The 18,952-nt window shown below is 51.7% G+C and overlaps 1 protein-coding gene across 1 annotated transcript in view; it reads right to left on the bottom strand.

Moving 5' to 3' along the window:
- Window positions 1-18,408, bottom strand: part of FAM178B (family with sequence similarity 178 member B) — an 87,519-nt gene extending 69,111 nt beyond the window's left edge. The window contains exons 1-6 of the mRNA XM_059407649.1: window positions 18,363-18,408; window positions 17,753-18,162; window positions 16,340-16,401; window positions 14,490-14,597; window positions 9,953-10,105; window positions 3,012-3,117 (exon numbers count right to left, since the gene is read on the bottom strand). Coding sequence (XP_059263632.1) covers window positions 3,012-3,117; window positions 9,953-10,105; window positions 14,490-14,597; window positions 16,340-16,401; window positions 17,753-18,162; window positions 18,363-18,408 — 885 coding nt within the window. The remainder of the gene's footprint in view (window positions 1-3,011; window positions 3,118-9,952; window positions 10,106-14,489; window positions 14,598-16,339; window positions 16,402-17,752; window positions 18,163-18,362) is intronic.
- Between the last annotated feature and the right edge of the window lie 544 nt (window positions 18,409-18,952).

Below are 18,952 nucleotides of genomic sequence, written 5' to 3'. Positions count from 1 at the left end.
TTCCTGCCATGGTCAGTCATGCTGCATATTATACCATCCTTCTGAGAGTGCAGAGCAAAGCCTGCTGTGGGGGACTCTCTGGGCACATCCCCTCTTCAGGCCTGAAGCTCTCATCTCCAGGGGCTGGGGTTGTTGCTTGATGAGAGCCCTGAGCCAAGTCCCTCTCTGGGCAATGGCCTTGCAGTAAGGGAGCCTCACTTGAGGTCACACTCCCTTTCCAAGTGCAGCCTTAGTCTGCTATCTGGCCCCATTGGTACTGGAATCCAAAGGCCTGGACCCCTTGCCTCAAATGGAGCAACTCTAAAGTCACCCCATTTCCAGAGCATCTGCAGAACTGGCTGTAGCCTGTTGAATCTGCCCTGCCATTTGGCTTCCCCTTCTCCCAGCAACTCTCACTCTGCAGGAAGTGTGGCTTATGGGAACCCTCCCCAGGGAACCTCAGGGAAACCACATCTCAGAGTCATTGTCTCAAGGATCTGGGCCTATGATAGCCAGAACTCTGCTTTCCTCTTCTTCTCATAGCTTCTTGTAACTTCTACATACCTACCATTTCCAACAAGAATATACATTCACTGACAGCATATGCTACCTGCTTCTGTTCACCTTCCCCAGCAAGCCTCACCTTCCTCCAATTATACACTAGGGTTTCAGTGACCAGCTTAGGAATTCGTGAGCATTAAGGCCAAAGCTATTCACCCAGTGGCCACCACACACTCCACTAGGAGGGAGGGTGGTGGGGAGCAGGATTTAGTCTCCATGGGAACACAGGATGTCCTTTTCCAAAAAAACAGTTGAATGAGTGGGGTTGGAGAAATCTGCCTAGCTCACCCATCCCCTAGCTCTCAAATCAACCCCAGGCACATATATGAGCCCCCAGCAGCCCCATGACCCTACACACCTAGCTGCGTTTGCTTGGACTGGGGAAGGGAGTTGTCACTAAACCTTTACTGGATCAACAAGACTCCTTCCTGTGAATTAACTTGGTCATGGAGCCTGGCGAGTAGAGAGAAACTGAAGCCCATCTTGGGACCCTAAACCTTCCCCATTGTGGTTCCAGCTTTTCCTGAAGCCCAGCCATACCCCTACCCCTGGATTCCAGGAACCACCCCTGCATCTTTAGGAGAATCCCACCAACGGCTTCAGGGAGCCCCCGAGGATTTCTGCCTTCTCCTAGCCCTACTCCTCAGTCACAATGTGAGGTTCTGAAGAAGGCTGACCACCATGGCCATATTCTGTACATTTACCTGGGACACCATTTCCAAGATCTTTCTATCCATAGAGCTTACTAAGTAGCAGGAACTCAACCGGAGTCTGAGAATGAATGAATGAATGCTACTGTTTCTATAGGAATATCTGTTCTAACAGGCAAAACCTCCAAAGTGAAATAGCAGAGTCCATCCTGCTAAGGCCTGTAAGACCTCAGCTGCCGTGCTCCTCCCTCCCCTTCTGGAGATGAAGCTGTTGGGCAGAGTCTTGCCCAGAAGGCTCTCAAGGCCAAGAGCACCCTTTTCACTTATCTGGCTTCAGCCATTGGGTTAGGGAGAGCTTTTGTTTCTCCTTCCTGAAGATGGAGAACCAGAGCCATTGCTCTAACATCATCCCTTCCTAATGACGTCCAGGCCCTGGGCAGAGCTGTGGTGGGACCCATAAGGACAAGGCAGGTCACAGGAATTTCTCAATTAGTTGTCACCTGGGACTGTGAGTCCCAGTTTACAGAGTAAGAAACTGAGTCAAAGAGGGGACATTAAATAACTCATCCAGGGTCACAGAGTAGAACAGGGCAGAGCTGGAACTCACAGCTAGTGTCTATCTGGCCTTGGGGCTAGGTTCTCTGTTCTATGGCCCCCTGCAGAGGTCACCGAGTTGGGAGAAGAGCTGGGCAGGGCTCACCCGCTCCTCCCCGGGTGGACTGACAGGGAAGGCACTTCATCTAGTGTCAGGGTCACACAAGGACCCTCTGTGGGCCACATCTCAGATGGGCTCTTTGTGCCTCCCAATGCCTGATTGTGCATTTGGCCATATACTGTGCAAGGAACAGAGAGAAACTGCACTGACTAGGAGCAGAGAAGAATGGCAGCACTGTTCCCTATTCCCTTCTAACTGTCCCATTGGGCCTGGGGGAGGGCAGCAGCCACACTCTTGGGCCCCAGGAGCTGAGGGTGTCTTTTTCCTCTGAGGCAGGGAGGGGCATGCTGGGAAGGATCCCAGAAGGGAGAGGAGAGAGTAGGGGGGCCTTTTCTGGAAGGCAGCCAGCCAGTCCACCCAGGCTGGGGAGTTCCTAAACAACCCACCCTGCATGGTGGCTCTAATTTACAGCTGGGGTCCAGGCCCCAACTGGCAGGAAGAGACCAGCTGGAGCTTGTGACCTGCCCGTCCCCAGGCCAAGGCCAGCATCCTCACACATTGCATTCAGATGACAGCAGGTGGTCCTGTCCCTGGGCTATTCCTGCCGCTTCTGTCTTTCTCAGGGTGGAGGTTTTAAGCCTTGGGCACGTTACCTCAAGGCAAAACATTTCAGCAGCCAGAGGAGGAGAAAGGGGTAGACACAGAGTAGCTGTTCTAGACTTTTCCAGGCATCCTACAACTCCACCGAGAGGGGGAAATGCTCAAACACCTGAGCACACACCCAGCTGTGAACGCACAAGGGCCCTCACCCTTCTAAGGGTGCTGCAGGGCCCGGACCTGGGACTTGGGAGGGGCGAGGAGCAGCGTGGACACAATGGAAGCTCCTGTTGAGTAACCAGGAGTCACAGAGGGCTCTGTGGGTTACAGGCGATACCTGGTGAGGCCCAGGCTCTGGTGGTGAGTGGATGGAGACCACAGGCTGGTCCCGGGACTCTGTGATGATGGGGGGCATCCTAGGCTGCCTCCCTCGAACCTCTTGCCCCCGCTGGGACACACCCGGCAGCACCCAGAAGAGGGACATGCCCATCCCCCCACCCCACCCACTCCTGCCCAGGCTCTTCGGCCAGCGTGCTCCCGCCACCTAGTGGCAGGTCTGTGCTCCTCACCTGGAAGAGCCACCGGAGCAGGGCCACTGGGCAGTCGGGGGTGTGCAAGTAGAGGTTGCTCAGGAGGCCCATGCGCAGGAAGGAGAGCTGCTGGGCGGGCGGGCAGCTGCGGAGGCAGAGGATTGAGGTCAGGGTAGGTGGGAGGCCCTCCATGCAGGCGGCCTGGCAGCCTTTCCTCAACACGCCTGAGGAAGCCACGGGGGGCGGGGGGTGTGGGGATCCCATATTGCATCCTCACCTGACCCCAGAATCACGGCAGCAACTGTTAGGGACACAAACGCTTCGAGCTCCGATGCCAGGAGCTGTCAGAAGGAAAAACCACCCACACCCATGCCATCACTGGAGTCATTTGACCTTCCTGAACGTGGCTCAGTGTTCGAAGCACAAGAGGGGAAGGGACGGTTTTTGTCCTTTTTCCTGTGGGGGAGGGGGAAAGGAAGGTTTTTACCGAGGTTGTAGAAAGGACCCCTGTGGAGGTGAGGAGGGAACCCAGGAGTCACGGCCTTTAGCCCAGGGCCCTGGGCGGCTCCCAGGCAGGCAGAATTACCAGCGGGGCCCACGTGGGGCCGGCGTCTGAGCTCTGGTTACACAGAGCATTTCTGCCTCATCTTGTGTTTTTCCGAAACAAAGGACACCTGAGAAGATGGGAAAATAACAGAAAGGGGCCCAAGACAGAGCCATTCGGGGAAGGAAAGAACAAACAAGGATGCCATGGAGGGTTCTTCAGAAACCACCGGAGGGGCCGAGTCAAGAGGAGATGGTGGCACTGAGACTAGCCTCCCACCTGTGCTCCTACCCTGCGCTTTCCCTTACCGCAGGACCCTAGTGGGCCTCTCCTTGCTACCGGGAGCTCCCAGACTCAAAGGGCCAGTGTGGAGAGGAGCCTAGCTTTGAGTACTCTTGCCACCCCACAGACTGTCTGGGCAGACAGGATCCCACAGCCCTGTAAAAGGAGTTGAAGTATTTCATGTGGTCATAGGGCCTTTGGTGCAAGGTGTTTCAGAAGTCACTTCAGAAGGGCTGGCTGGTGGGACGCCTGGGTGGCTCAGTTGGTTAAGCAGCTGCCTTCGGCTCAGGTCATTGATCCCAGCGTCCTGGGATCGAGTCCCACATCGGGCTCCTTGCTCCACAGGGAGCCTGCTTCTCCCTCTGACTCTTCCTTCCACTCTGTCTACCTGTGCTTGCTCTCACTCACTCTCTCTCTGACAAATAAATAAATAAAATCTTAAAAAAAAAAAAAAAAAAAAAAAAAGAAGGGCTGGCTGGACTGTGTCACCCTTCCTGGTGACCCCCAGAGAGGCTGGGTTTGGGGCAGGCTGCTTCTCCTCTGCTCTCTTGTTCTACATGATGCTCCTAAGGCAATGAATAGGATTCTAGGAAATGAAAAAAGGAATTTCAGGTCCGTCCTCCTTTTTTTCATGGCCAAATCCACGCAAAGAATATTTCAGACAGCATTTAAAGTCATGACTCTAGATAGAAATTTCTTCGGTTGGCCCAGCCTCTTCTTCTCCTTTTTAAAAAGGACACATTTTAATCTGCCAGGAACAGAATGCTCCAAAACAAAGATTCTCCTCTGAGCCAAGTTGCTGTCTCCTTGAGTATGTCCAGGCAATTTACAAATTGTATATATTTTTTTTCCAAATTATTTAAGTTCAGAGGAGAAAGCGGCTTTGTTCCTAGGTCTGTGAAGCTGACCACTCTCAAACAGATCTTTATTTGTACATACGAACACGTGTGCACCCCAGGGCTGCTGGCACACTCTGCTCTAATTCACGTGCTCTGTCACCCGGACACTTTCAGGGCCCGACCCTGCAATGCATGTGCAGTTCGAGCCCTGCACCCTGAGTGCAGACAATACCCCAGCAGACAATGCCTAGAAGACCTCACAGATTGGCAGGCCTTGGCTGGAGGCCATGTGGCAAGGAGGCTGGTGCCCCAGGGACTCTAAGGAGACTCTGGCTCTGGCATTCTGCTCAGGGGGGCACCTCTCTAGTTTCTCAGTAGGAGAACTGATTGTACAAACCCCTGTTGGCTCGGATCAACACATTTCCAAATGCTGCTCTGAGGGAGAAATACCCTTCGGTTTACAATGTCTCCTTTGGGCTATGCCAGTCTCGCAGCACAGTTTCTGCCAGAGAAAAGATCAGTCTGCCTTCAAGTTCTCTGCTGCCCAGTGAGGGTTAGCCGGTAAGGCAAGGAGCAAGAGATAGGCAGAAGGGCAGCCCAGCTGTGCCTTGAAGCGAATGGCTTTCAAGGAATTCTGAGCTTAGAGCTCCATGAGATGCAAGGAATCTCTGCAGGCTGCTGGACCCCAAGCCCAGTGTGCATGCTCCAGGAGGGGAATGCTGCTTCATCTCAGTGGAACCACGAGCCTTCTCCCCTTCAGTGCAAGGGACAAGGCTGACTGCAGCTACTGTCCTGATCTGCGGCAGGAAGGGAAGCCTGGAGGAAAAGGGTTGGCAAAGTAGGAGTGTGTACTGAAAACTCAAAACCCTTGGGTTACAGAATCACTTGTTAAGTTTGCAAAAACCCATGGCATGTCCACAAACCAAGAATGTGGACACCGGGTCCAAATGGGTGACTCTGCCTTTTGCAAAGCCAATGCTAAGTCCGAAGTCATCCTGAGAATGTCAGAAGACCCCGGAGTGAGAAGGGGAGGGATGGGGCCTCCTGGGCAGCAGATGCCATGCAGGCCTGGCTGGATGAGAAGTCCCAGCTGTCAGCCCTGAGGATCCCAGTAAAAGAGGTTCCCATCTGGGATGAGACACAGCCACAGTCAAGAATACTGCTAACCCTCAGACCCCGTGGCAAAGACAGAAGGCTGCAGGAGCTGAAGGAAATAAGAGGGGGATGGTGGAAATTGAGAGGGGGATTAGTCCCAAAGGGGAATCGAACAAAACACAGGTCAGCTTGGGTCAGCAGGTTGGGCTCCTGGGCCGAGCTGGCACCTTCTACCTGGACCGTATGTTCCTGATAATGCCCAAGTCAACATTCCTCTAGGCTCTCTATCTTCATGTATTTTCTGGGCAGCAGTCCTGGAGGGCAAAGGATCCAAATGCCTTGGGAATCCCAAGTGATGGCAGAGGGATAAGCACCAAGTGTAGTTATTTATACAGTATCAGTTTCTGCATCTTTGCCAAGTTCCTCAAGAGCAAGTTTAAGTAAAATGCCAAAGGAGAATAGAACGGAATAATGGTCAGAGTTTCCATCCCCATTCCTCCTCTTTTTCTCTCTTTCTTTTGTTTAAAAATGAGTGAGCACCCTTTGGGTCAGAAGTCCAGGGACCCAGCACCCAGCAACGCCCCAGCAGGGTGCTTCTGTTGGCTCTTTATTTTTTGGGGACAGTTGGACCAGCTGGGCGCTCTGGTCCATCCACACTCTGTAACTGATGGATTTATTTCACCTGGGGCTTCAACCCCGTTGTGCCAGTGAGACAGAGAAACAGAAGGGACCCCAGAAAAAAAGAAGAAAAAAAAAAGAAGAAAAAAAGGAGAAAAAAAAAGCTATTTTTTTTTGCTTCTTATCCTGTTTCTGTTCTTGCTAGAACCTGCACCCCTCACCTCACTTTACACATTCCTGGTAATGTCAATAGGTTACATCTTCTTTGTAAGGGACAAGGAATCAATGATTCTCTAGAATAACCCCTAAGGAAGGACCAGGTGAGAGGGATGAGAGGAAGCCATCACATGCATATATCAGACCATTGACGAGACATCTGGATGCCAAGACCCCCTGATTCCAAGGAGTAACCCCCGGGGCTCTCATCTTTGGATATCTGAGGGGACATACACATCAGACCACTATCCTCAGTAAAAACCTCAGACCCCCAAACAAAGACGAGGCTCCTGCTCTTTTCCTTTCCCACTTGTCCGGACGCTCTGTGTCTCTCTCTACACATCTTCACCAAATTCTGCTTTTGCCTTCTGCTAGCTCATGTTTGATTCCCGTCCTGCATGAAGGCAGAGACCGTTTAATTGGCCCCACGGGAACCCCCCACTCCCCCCACCCCCCAGGTCCTCAGACCTGCCTGCCAGCAACACCAGGAAGAGGAAGAGGTCCTGGCAAAACAGAAGCTGGGAGCTGGCCTCAGGGAGACCCAGTGTACAAGCACACAGACACACACACAGCTCAGTGCCACCCGCCTCCTCCTGCCAAGACGTTTCCTGGAGGAAGGGCTCCCTGAGCATACACAATGAGCACCTCACTGGAACAGTGAGGTGGACAGCCCCCCACCCCCTTCCAGCGTGCTCTGTGGGGGCCCAGGGAAGATCATGAATCATTCAGCGGGCAATGTCCACCCTTCCTGGGGAGACGGCTCTGGCCTCAGAGCTGCATGTGGGCATAGGTCCCAACACTTCACTCAGGGGAATCGGATTTCCTTTTGAACAGCTGTCAAGGGAGGAAAAAGTTCAGCCCCTGATACCAACTTCTGTTGTAAAGGCACATGACTTTGGTTCCAGGGAACTGATCTGAGGTCACACATCCAGCTGGGTGATGAATGTGAGCAGACCGGCCAGGCCATCTCCGATCCTGGGGCTCCGGGCTCCAGGAGATGCGTTCTTGCATGGAAACCTAGGTAGGTGCTGCCTGGTGAGGACAAGGACTCCTGCAGCTGCCCTGTGCCCCGCCGTGCCAAGAGTGCCCACTTTGTACTGATACCCCTCTTCACAGATGGGTAAGGAGGCATGGATCTCTTTCAAGAGGTGGTTTTTAAAACTCGCATTCACTTTTCCCCCCTAAAACTTCTAATGGTAAAAATGAGATGTGTTCATAAAATACAGAATATAATAAGGAAAGTAAAAGTTACCTGTAACCTCCAAGTGTTAACTTTTTGCACAGCAAAACACTGAACCATACTGCCTCTTGAGAGATCAAGTAACTTTTTATTTTCCCTTCATTTTCATGCTTCCGGCTGAACACAACGGGGTAATTTTCCTCTCTTGTGTCTGGGTTTGTGGTCCTTGGCATAAACAGGAAATAAGAGTGACCCCAAGGCTAAGTGGTGACCTTCAGGAAGTGGCCCTTACCCACTGCATAGCAGGGGCCCTCTGACCGGACCATGTGGAAGGCAGTGGGCATTCCTCCAGAAAGGCCTTGGGCTCCCAGGGCTGGCCAGGCCACCTCTCCAGTGCCTCATTAGCATACTTGAGGGAGGAGGGTCTGAATTCCTCACTCTGGGGAAGCTGGCCGGCCACCTGGCCCCATTTGGCAGGGCTGCTCAGTCCCCCGGTCACTGCCACATGGGCCCTCTTGTCTGTCAAATACTTCCTGCTGCCTGTCCAGTCTGGGACAGGAAACCTGCTGTCACACAGACCATGGCTGGCCAAGGCAGCGAAGCAGCACTGCAAGATGCCTTCCTCTCTCCTCTCCTCTCTCCTGTTCCTTCCCCGCCCCTCCTCTCTCTTTAGCGTGGCTATCCTTCTTTTCCCTTCAACCCTTCTTGCTTCTTTCCCCCCCTTTCATCGTCCCTTTATGAGACACCTTCTCAGCGTGGTGACGTCGGCCTTTACTGATATGCAGATGCTCAGGTCCAGTCACCTCGTATTGCTTCCGGGGCTACGCTCCAGACAAAGCTCTGGGTATGAAGTTGTTCTCTACCACTACGTTTATAAAGGAGGAAGGTCAGAAGTAACATATATGCTGAGGAGAATGGCTAAAGGTGTTGAGGCCTCATGCTAGGCAATATTCTCTCAGCATTCACGTCATGACCAATGGCGACGTTAGGGCCTTGTTGAGCTCTTCATTGCACAACATATAAGACACATTTAGAAGATGGCTGAGGAAAGCTGAACACCGACTGATATCAGTGCTCTGAAGGATTTGGATTTTTTAGGTGTAATAATGGCATTTAAGTTCTATCTAAAGATAGAGCCCTATCTTTTAGAGACACACAGTGAAGTACTTACTGATTCAATTATATGTGCCTGGGATTTGCTTAAAAATAATCCTGAGGGGATAATGTTAGTGGGCAGAGGTAGAGACGGAACAGGATTGCCTTAGAGTTGATTGCCGAAGCTGAGTGATGACTACATGGGGAATCATTACACTATTCTATGTATACTTGAAACTTCCCGTGACAATCAGATGGCTTTAGAATTAGTGAAACAGACATAAGGAAACCCTGAAGAGCTGGAAAAGACAAGACTCCTACTTTCAAGAGACCACGGACAGCTCAGCTTCTGGGCTCCCTACCGTCTGGTGTGGGCCCAGTGGCCTCCTCCCCATCCCTTTTGGCCACCAATGCCCAGCAGGGTTCGGCCTCAGGAGCATGAGTGGATAGCTGCCCTGAGTCCTGTGGGCTTTCTCTCTTGTTCTTAGATAGATGAACTCCCAACTGCAAGTATTGGATGTGGCTGTGGTCAAGCTTTTAAAATCCCCTTAAAAAGCAACAGAACCCATGGCTGTGTGATAACGAACGTAAATTTCCTTCCATGGAGAAGTGTGACAGGGCAGCTGTCCTAATGTTACAGTGTGCACTTGGGGCTGGGGACGGACTTTTCACTGCTAGCATCACACATCGATGGAAGGGTGTTGTCTCCAATGAGCAGATGGAAATGACGATGATGTGTGCTGGAAAACTGCTGGATGACCCAGAAAGTGGCTCCAGTGTCGGCAGAGACATCACCCCAGAGGCATGTATGGTGAGTCTGACTAGAGTTCTATGCTCCCAGGGTGTGGGGGAGGAAAAGGCGCTATGAATACATAAATACACAAGCGACCTGATATTTGCTGCAATGTAGGGCTTTTTTTTTAAAAGTAAGTGCATCTAAATCAGTAAATTAAATATGGTAAGTCGACATGTGAGACTATTTCATCTATAATCCTGAAAACTGACATGTCCCACCTGACTCAAGCACAGCCTTGAGTTTCCTCACTGGGGCCAGCCCTTATCCTTGGGCTCCAGAAGGGACAGGGCCTGGCCATCCCATGCTGACATTTACCTGAGGAACCGTTCTTCCAGGTGGCTCCGTGGCTTGAGCTGTGAATGGTCCAGGATGCAGGGCAGGGGCTGATGCCTGGGTAGAAACACCATCTCCCCAGGGTGCACCAGCGGGATGACCTGCGGTGACACGGAGAACTTCTCCACCAGCATCCTGGCAAAGCAAGGAGCCGGAAAGGCGAGAGTCAACACCTGCACCTGGTCTGCAGCCCAGAAGGAGGCCAGGGAAAGCCAGATGGTGCCTCCTGCTTTAGTGACCGTTGCCTGGTGGGGAGAAGACTGGGGAGGACAGTGCCACCTGCTGGTAAAGGAGGAGCCTGCAAGATGCTGACTCAGGAGCTCTTCCCCATCCCACTCTTGGTCCTGCATCCCAGCCCCTTACTCTGGGCTTTTTTAGCCCAGGAGCCAGAAGTCCTGCTCCCAGACCCAGTGCTGCCCATTCCCTTTGTTCAGCTCAAACTTTCACTGGGCACCCACGATATGTGGGTGCCAGGTGCTGAAGGATGAGTCAGGCGTGGGCAGCCATCGCATGCCTAGGGGAAGGGTAAACAAATCACCACAATAACCTTCGGCAAGTGGGCTGACCACAAAACTGCCTACACAGGCATGGCCAGGGGCGGAGGAGAGAAGCTTCGGGTGTGGCCCGGGTCAGGGAGGGCATCCACACAAGGAAGGAGCGGGGATGCTTCTACTGGGGCACCAGTCTGTGAGCTCTTGTGATCACGAGGACTCCCCAGGGATCTCCGGATGCCCAGGCTTTGCCCTGCCTTGTGTATCTGATCAGTAGATCAGAGCTGGGTCCCACAGACAGGAAAGGAACAGAGAGAAGAAGGGATACATTCCACCAACTCTATTGGGAGGGGTAAAAATTGTTAGGAGGGAGTGGGGAAAAGGGAGGCATTTAATACAGTTCCTACGAACACAGCAAATCTCTGCTTCATGAAGGACTGGCCACAGTGCCCTGGTGGGTAAAAATAGCAAGTTTCAGAATAGGGAGTGTGTACGTGTGTTTGCGTGTGTGTGGTGTAGTTATACACACAGACATAGGCACATACACATTCTTAGACACGGGCAACACCCGCCACATAACTGACATGGCCAGCTATGAGCTTGAGTCATCCCTAGGGAATAGGATTTGGGGGCAGCAGCAAGGAGACTTTTCCTGCTTACTTCATTCAACTGTGTTCTGCTTGATTCAATAGAAACAGAACACACCTTTGACAGCCAAATGAAACAAGCCACAAGTATGCCATCCCCTCCTGTTCCCAGCCTGGGCCCTGGGATGTAGGACTCGGATGGGGAACTATGCTCAGGGCTTCTGTTGGGGTCTCGGACATAAGCAGTGGGCTCTGCAGGCTGAGCTGTGTAGCTGGCGGCCTACCACTGGCTGGATGAAATCTGCCTCCCTCTGGCCCCCAACCTGAGGAAAGAGGCCAATGTTCATCACTGGCTCACATCACCAGCTTATTTGGAGGGTTAAATGGCACAGGGTGTGGAAACGCCATGAAAACACAGGGGACTTCTGCTCCTGTAGACTTTTGCAAGCAACTTGTGTGAACCACCACACAAATAGGAGAACAGTTTTCTGTTTTGTTCCTCTCTTTGCCATTTCGGCTTTGGGGGTTCTATGGCTTCTGTTGCTCTTATACTAAGGAAGAATTGCAAATTATTAAAAGTTTACAGGAATTGGGTTCATCTGTAAGAGGGTCTTAGTCTGGTCCCCCAAACCATAATACAAAGGGACTTTTGTGACACTAAATATAATGTATATGCATTATTAAGAGTTCTGAGATGACTCTTCCATGTCTAATTGGGAACTTCCTGTGCAGCCCTGAAGTGAGGATAAAGGATGATGTGAGGGCTGAAAAATTCCCCCCTCCCCTGCCTCAGTGCACACATAAGGTCTTTTAACTTTAAGAAATAGAGAACGTAGGATGGCATCCACTCAAGATGCAAGCCAATCCTTAGAGCATGAGGGGATGCTGGGCTCTGGGTGCTTGGGGGTCTCTTCTACGGTGGGCATCCACAGCGGGTGTGTGACTCCTGGTCACGAACAACTGCTCTGGCAGATGGTGGCTGGCCCCCAGCCGCAGCCTCACCCTTTCCGACCCACATCCTCTGTGGGATGGCTGTTCCAATCTGAACACCCACAGAGGTTCACAGTGGAAAGTATCAGTGAGGAGGCTGGGGTCCTCCTAACCAAGGCTGGGGGTCACCAATCTACAGTCTGTGGCCAAGTCCTGCCCATTACTGTGAACAAGGTTATACTGCAACATAAGCATATTTATTCACTTGTATATTGTCTACTGGAGCTTCCCTGTCACAACAGCAGAGCTGAGAGGTTGTTGCCACAGAGACTGGACAGCCCTCAAAGCCTAAAATATTTATTGTTTACAAATACAGAGAGTTTGCTGATCCCTGATTGAGTCCAGAGATGATTATCAGAAAAACTTGGGGGAAAAAAGCAAACAGCCAGCCACGGTGATGTTTACAACCATCTCTGGGCAACAAAAACAACATAAACCCTCTGGGGGTCCTAAGATGGAGGCTTCAAAGAAGTCTGTAGGTTGTGACTCTACATTTCCTTCATTAGAAGAATGCTAACTTAAGAATGTGCAAGAAAACGTGACCTGTCACTGCTTAGACCAATGTTTAATAACCTAACTCAAGCTGACAGGAAAAAACATTGAAGCTTGGACAGGCCGACAATTCAGGGCAAGCTGACCAACCTACCCTAAGCCGCATGGCTGAGGTGACCTCATCCCCTGCAGTACCCGCCCCCACCCCCCCAGCACACTTGGTTCCTGATGGAGGGAGGGAAGGAAGCAAGAGAGGACCCAATTAAAAGAGAGAAAAGGGAGATATACAGAAAGATCTAACCTGACTCCAATCCCCCTTCAGCTTCTGCACATTTTTCTCTTTCGACCTCCCCTCCTGTTCTCCTATGGGCCTGTTCCAGTCAGGGCCACCCTCAGTGATCCACCAGAGCTGCTCTTGTCAAGGTCACCATGATGTCTACTTTGCCTCCTTGGACCCCTGTTCTCTCTATATACCTGCTTCCCGAGTGATCTAATCCAGTTCGTAGCTTTAAACGTCACGTGGTGACTCCTGAGCCTCTCTCTCCAGAAGAGGTGATCCAGACAGTCTATTTGGTCTTGCCCCTGGATCCCCCAAATGAACTCTTGACCTCACAAGTGCCTCCAGTGCAGACTTTGTCCCTTAGTCTTCTCTAGTTTAATTAGACAACTCCCACCTTCCAGTTGCTCAGGCCCAAATCCTGGGGGGTCTCTTTGATTCCCCTTTCTCCCATACCTTCCATCCAGCTCATCAACAAATCCTGTCAGTTCTACCCTAAAAATATATCCAGACTGTGCCTACTCCTCACCACCCACCCTCACTCCCAGCCTCTTACTTCTCAGGATGACTACCATGGCTCATTTGCCCCTGTCTCCTTTCTTCTGCCCTGCCCCAGGCTCCCCAGTTTATCCTCAACATGGCGGCAGAGGATCCTGTGGAGCAGTGGCAGTCAGCTCACACGGAGGAAGAGCTCCTGCATCGAGCCCACTCTTGGCTTCCCTGACCTTCTCTCCCCAGCCCTCCCTTCCACAGCTGCCCTTATGCTCCCCTATAGGGTCCCAGAGCTACTTCTCACCTCCTTTACAGTTTCCTGCTAGAAGCCAGCCACCTGCTTCTCAAGGTCTTCCCTGACCCTCCTGCATAGTCTCATAGGCCTTCTGTACTCCTCCTATCCCCCCTCCACTTTATCCTTTCTCCTGAACACTTATCACCTCTCTTCATGCAGGAGTATAGAGCTTTCTGTCTGGTTTTGTTTTTGCCGTATCCCCAGAGTCTGTAACAGAGCCTGGTACAAAGTTGGATTCAGTAGATGTCTGCTGGCTGGCCAGCTGGCTGGCCAGCTGAATACATGGATTGGCTAACAGGGACCCTCATGATGGATTCAGCTGTGGTCCCTCAGCATCTCTGAGACACTCAGAGCAGATGAGACTGCCTGCCTCGAGCCAGTGGCCCAGTTAGATCATGGCTGGCATATACCTCCCCACCCACCCAGTGAGAGCACTGATAAAAGCCATCATCTTCTTTTCCCCAGATGGGGGAAAATGAAAAATGTCACAGAGTCGTATTCTCCCCTTTAAGGGCAGATTCATCTTAGACTGTGGTTTTGTAGATTTATTCCCCCAAGAGACACGGTTCTACAAATTTGGGTGGAAAATTGGGGCCAAGTAGGCTGTGTTTTCCTATCTTTGCGCCCTCAAAGGCCCACACTGGACACTGATACACAATAGGTGATCCAATATTTCTGTAATCAAAGAATGAATGTAGAGCTTTTCTTGAATGTCATTTTAAGAAAAGGAGGCAGCTTGAGAACTTACAAATACATACAAATTGCTGGCTGAAACTCTGTCTGAAAATGAAAGCCTGTCAACACTTCAATCCTTTGCTTTGAGAGGCAGGGGCAGGGACTCCCCTCCGCTCCAAAAAATGGCCAGGCCCTAGCCCCTCCCGTGCCCATACCCAACCTGTGCTCAGGTGTGAGAGGCACATCATCTTCATCCAGATCCAGGAAGCTGAGTTGGGGACGGTCCTGCAGAAGCAGCTGCTCTTGCTCCAGCTCCAGGGCCTGGTCCCTGCAGGGAGCAGAGAGCCAACAACAGAGGTCAGTGCTGTCCCCAGTCAAAGGACCTGGACACTGAGCTGCAGACCCCATGAACATGGCAAGGCCTAGGAATAGGGATTTTCACCACACAACTTCAAACCTCCCTTTGTGTACCTTGTTTAGTATTTGCCCACTTTTTAACACAACAAGGCCTGTGCCTAGCCCCTTCTCCTCCTCCCAGGGTCTGGCCACACTGACCTGGGGAGGCCCCCAGGCTCATGGCTCCTAGAGTCCCTCACACATGGCCTGCCTTTCCAGCCGTACCCTTCGGTCTCCAGCCTCAGAGGCCAGTCCCCACCACAGCCCTGCATGCCAACCATCATCTTGCTGGAATCCTGACTCCTTCACCTCCCTCTTGCTCTAACCACATCAAATCCCTGAACAGGCAGAGTCCAACCTTGTGCCTTGTGGATCCTTGGCCCCTCAACAGCCTGAGAGCCTCCCCAGCCTTTGCCCTGCCCCTCGAGGGGCCTGCCTTGGCGTTGCCCAAAAAGTCCTCAGTTCTTAAAGACTTCACCTCCAGCCCAGGTCACTGTCTGCAGTTGGAAATCTTCCCCGCCAGTGACAACTGAATGATTTCAGCTGAATGTGCCTGGGCATCTCCGAAGCCACACATATAGGTTTGAATTCTCTTCCACAGAGGCTCCAGAGTCCCAGCCACCCAGGTCAGCAGACTCATCAAAGCCCCACTGCCCTCGTCCCAGGGCCCCACCCCATCACCATTCACCATAATTCTGCTCTTCTCCCTCCCATCCATTCTCCATAATGTGGCCTAAGCGATCTCTGCAACACAGTGGGAAACACAATACTACCCACTTAAAATTCTCCCAACTCGACCCTGTGCTCATGAGGCCTCTCGTGACCCAGCCCCGGTTTGCATCTTGGCTGCACCGCCTGCTCTGTCAGCCCCCAACCCCCAGGTCCCAGCACTGGGAATTCCAGCTCTAGTCAGCCACCAGAACACCTGTCCTACCCACCTTCACATGTGTCGTCACCCATGCTGTCCCCCCACCCCACCAATCTTCTAATTCTCCCAGGTTCAAAGATAAGGATCCCTGTGGGGAGCCCTTTCTGACCCCCAGGTTAAACTAGGTGCCAGTATTCCAGGCCCTGCCACAGCAAACTCACAGCACGGGAAATACTAGAAACATTAGGATAAATGTCCAGGTGAATGGGGCCGCACCATCTCCTCCAAATACCCAGTGTGGGACCCAGCAGAACAAGAATCTCCCAGTTCCGGGTGCCCTGATGAGTTTACCTGCCCGCATCACCGGCGTGGCGATACTCAGGCTGTACTCCTTGGTCAAAGCCACATGCCTTTTCCCCTTCTCTCTCATGGAACACTTGAACAGGAGCCAAGAGGCCCCACATGGGCATGAATTGGGCAGGAGAGAGAAAGGGATTCTCCCTGTCTCCCCTCCACACCAACCCAAGGTTCACGACCTGCTCGTTTGGGGTTCTATGCCTTTGGGATGACCCCCTTCAACCTGACTACCATTCCATGTGCTTATTATTGATCAGAGAACACATGGCGCTCTGCGCTCCTGGAGACATGCTGTGCAAGAGGGTGGTAGGCTGCTCGATCCTGAAGGGAAGGTGCTAGGCTGCTCGATCCTGAAGGGAAGGTGCTAGGAGTCTTAGAGAACAATCCCCCGAAATCAATGCCCACCCCACAGAATGCAGACCCCACAAAGGACCTCCTCCCACACTCACCGCTTCTCCTGCAGTAAGTAGTCTAAGCTATTGACATAGCTCTCTGAGGCCCCAGAGGTGAACTGGAGCAGTGGAACATGAGAATAGTGGACAGAAAGACAGACAAGGGGGGAGAAGAATAAAATTAATCTCAGTTAATCTCAATTAAGCCCTTTATTTATCTTGTTTATGTGTCTGAATAAGCAATACCTTTACATGATTAAAAATTCGAGAAGCATAAAGGCATGCGGTAAGATGTCTCCCGTCACCAGCATCCCCAGCCACCCAGGTCCCTTCTCACAGGTGACCACAGGTGTTCACTCCTCTGTGTGCTTTTGGAGACATTTTATCCACAGACAAACAAACAGTAATACAACACATATTTCCCCCTCCCCATAAAGCATATGGTAGTAAACTATGAACCCTATTCTACCCTTTGCTCTGCTCAATTAATAGAATGTCTTCAGGGTCATTCCATATCAATACTAAAGAAGTAAGTTAAAAAAATTTTTTTCGGGGTACTCTAATGTAGGACTAGGACATAATGTATTAATTCCCTAGTGGTGGGCATTTGGATTATCGTCAGTCTTGGGCTATTTGAAATATTTAAGACCAGGGACACCTGGGTGGCTCAGTCGGTTAAATGTCTGCCTTTGGCTCAGGTCATGATCCCAGGGTCCTGGGATTCAGTTGGGCTCCTTGCTCAATGGGGAGCCTGCTTCTCCCTCCACCTGCTGCTCCCCCTGCTTGTGCTCTGTCTCTCTCTCTGACAAATAAATAAGGTCTTAAAAAAAAAGTTTTCCAAAAAAAAAAAAAACAACAAAAACAAAAAAGGTTTCCTACAAGAAGGAGTAACCTCTATTTAAAAAGAAAAAAATAAGCAAAACAAATAATTAAGTCCTATTCTTAAAATAAATTTCCTGGATCCGTGGGCCCCTAATTGTTCCCAGTCTACCTAGGAAGAGCTGTTTATTCCCACCCAAGTTAAAATTCATCATTAAAGTTTCCATTTAGACATTCCAATCCACTGTACCAGAGTCAGCCAGAGTCTTTGTGCCTGGTCTAGCTTAGACCGGGGCACCAAGGTCCCCCTTTCCTAAAGGGGATATCCTCAACCTTAGGCACAAAAGCCTTGATGCCATACAAAAGTGCCATCAAATTTGGCACCACCCCAAGCCAACTGTTAGCAGAGGTTAGCAGGAGAAATATGGGGAGAGATGCACCCCAGTCACAAGGGTCCAAGGGCTGGGGAGAGGTTGAGAGGGTATGCAGTTGATGAGGGATAGTTAGAGGGAGCTGGCCAATGAAAGGTAGCTGGGGTATGGCCAAGGAAGAATGGCCAAAAAGGGAGTGGCAGGGGTGACTGAGGAGGAGTGGCAAGGAGAGGAGACCAAGGGGAGTCCACCAGCTTACCAAGGTGTGGGTGTCCATCACTTCAGCCTTTTGGCTTGGGCCTGCCATGTTCCAGAACGGCTCCTCCAGTGAGGCCAGATTCCCCTGGGGGTCCGAGTCCTGGGGCTCCTGCTCTAACTTGTCAGGCAGCTGGTGGGCCCATGTCCTCAGGCCGTGAGGCTCCACTGCATCAACCCACCTCGGGCCTGGGGTTCCCCTGCCTGCTGGTGGTACCCTCAGGTTCAGGAACTCTACAGGTGGCGGGCTCCAGTCAATGGGGAACATGTCCCTGGCTGCATGCACCTTGGGCTTCTTTGACACCTTAGGTGTTAGAGCTGAGGTAGGACTGCTGCAGCGCCGGGTGGCATGGAGGAGCCCCTGGTGCAGGGGATGGTCGAAGCAGCTGCCCTTCAGGCTGGGCAACAGGATGGGCGTCCCTTCTTCCTGGCCCCCTATGAATAAGATGGAGTACTGTGGTATCCCCACTTACCCACCACCATCCTGGCCGCTGTGCCATGCTGGGTGAGGAGAGGAGGCAACTCAGGATTGATGTGGGCAGAATGCAAGCAGAATCCCTCAGCCATGGGTTGTCCACTCCCTCATGGCCATAAGCTTCAGAACGGCTCTACCTGTACATGTGAGAGACACCTACCTTTGTCCTGAGGAAGGGCTGGCAGAGTCTCCTCAGGCCTGGCCATCTGCAAACCACTGGACTTCCTGTCCTAGAAGGAACTGTCTGTCAGGTGAGGTGAGCTTCCAGAAGGAAGCTAAAGGCTCGGAAGCTCTAAGTTCCCTACAGAAGAGGGCCTGGGCCCACTGGTGCCCAGGATGGAAATCCCCCTCCAGCTCTACCCTAAGGACCAAGCACATGCATCATGAAGATCAAGTTGCTGGGGTGAAAGGGGCTCCAAGTGACCTTTCATTTCAAGGGTGTGATAGGCAAGTGTATGGACATCAACTTTTTTTTTTTTTTTTTAAGATTTTATTTATTTATTTGACAGAGAGAGAGAGAGATCACGAGCAGGCAGAGAGAGAGAAAGGGAAGCAGGCTCCCTGCCAAGCAGAGAGCCCGACACAGGGCTCGATCCCAGGACCCTGAGATCATGACCTGAGCCGAGGGCAGTGTATCCCACTGAGCCACCCAGGCGCCCTGGACATGAACTTTTTTTTTTTTTTTTTTTTAAAGATTTTATTTATTTATTTGACAGAGAGAGATCACAAGTAGACAGAGAGGCAGGCAGA

The sequence above is a fragment of the Mustela nigripes genome, chromosome 7, assembly GCF_022355385.1.
Source record: "Mustela nigripes isolate SB6536 chromosome 7, MUSNIG.SB6536, whole genome shotgun sequence".
NCBI classification, from domain to species: Eukaryota; Metazoa; Chordata; class Mammalia; order Carnivora; family Mustelidae; genus Mustela; species Mustela nigripes.
Note: the sequence above shows the minus strand (reverse complement) of the source record. Positions and strands in the feature narration are given on the sequence as shown.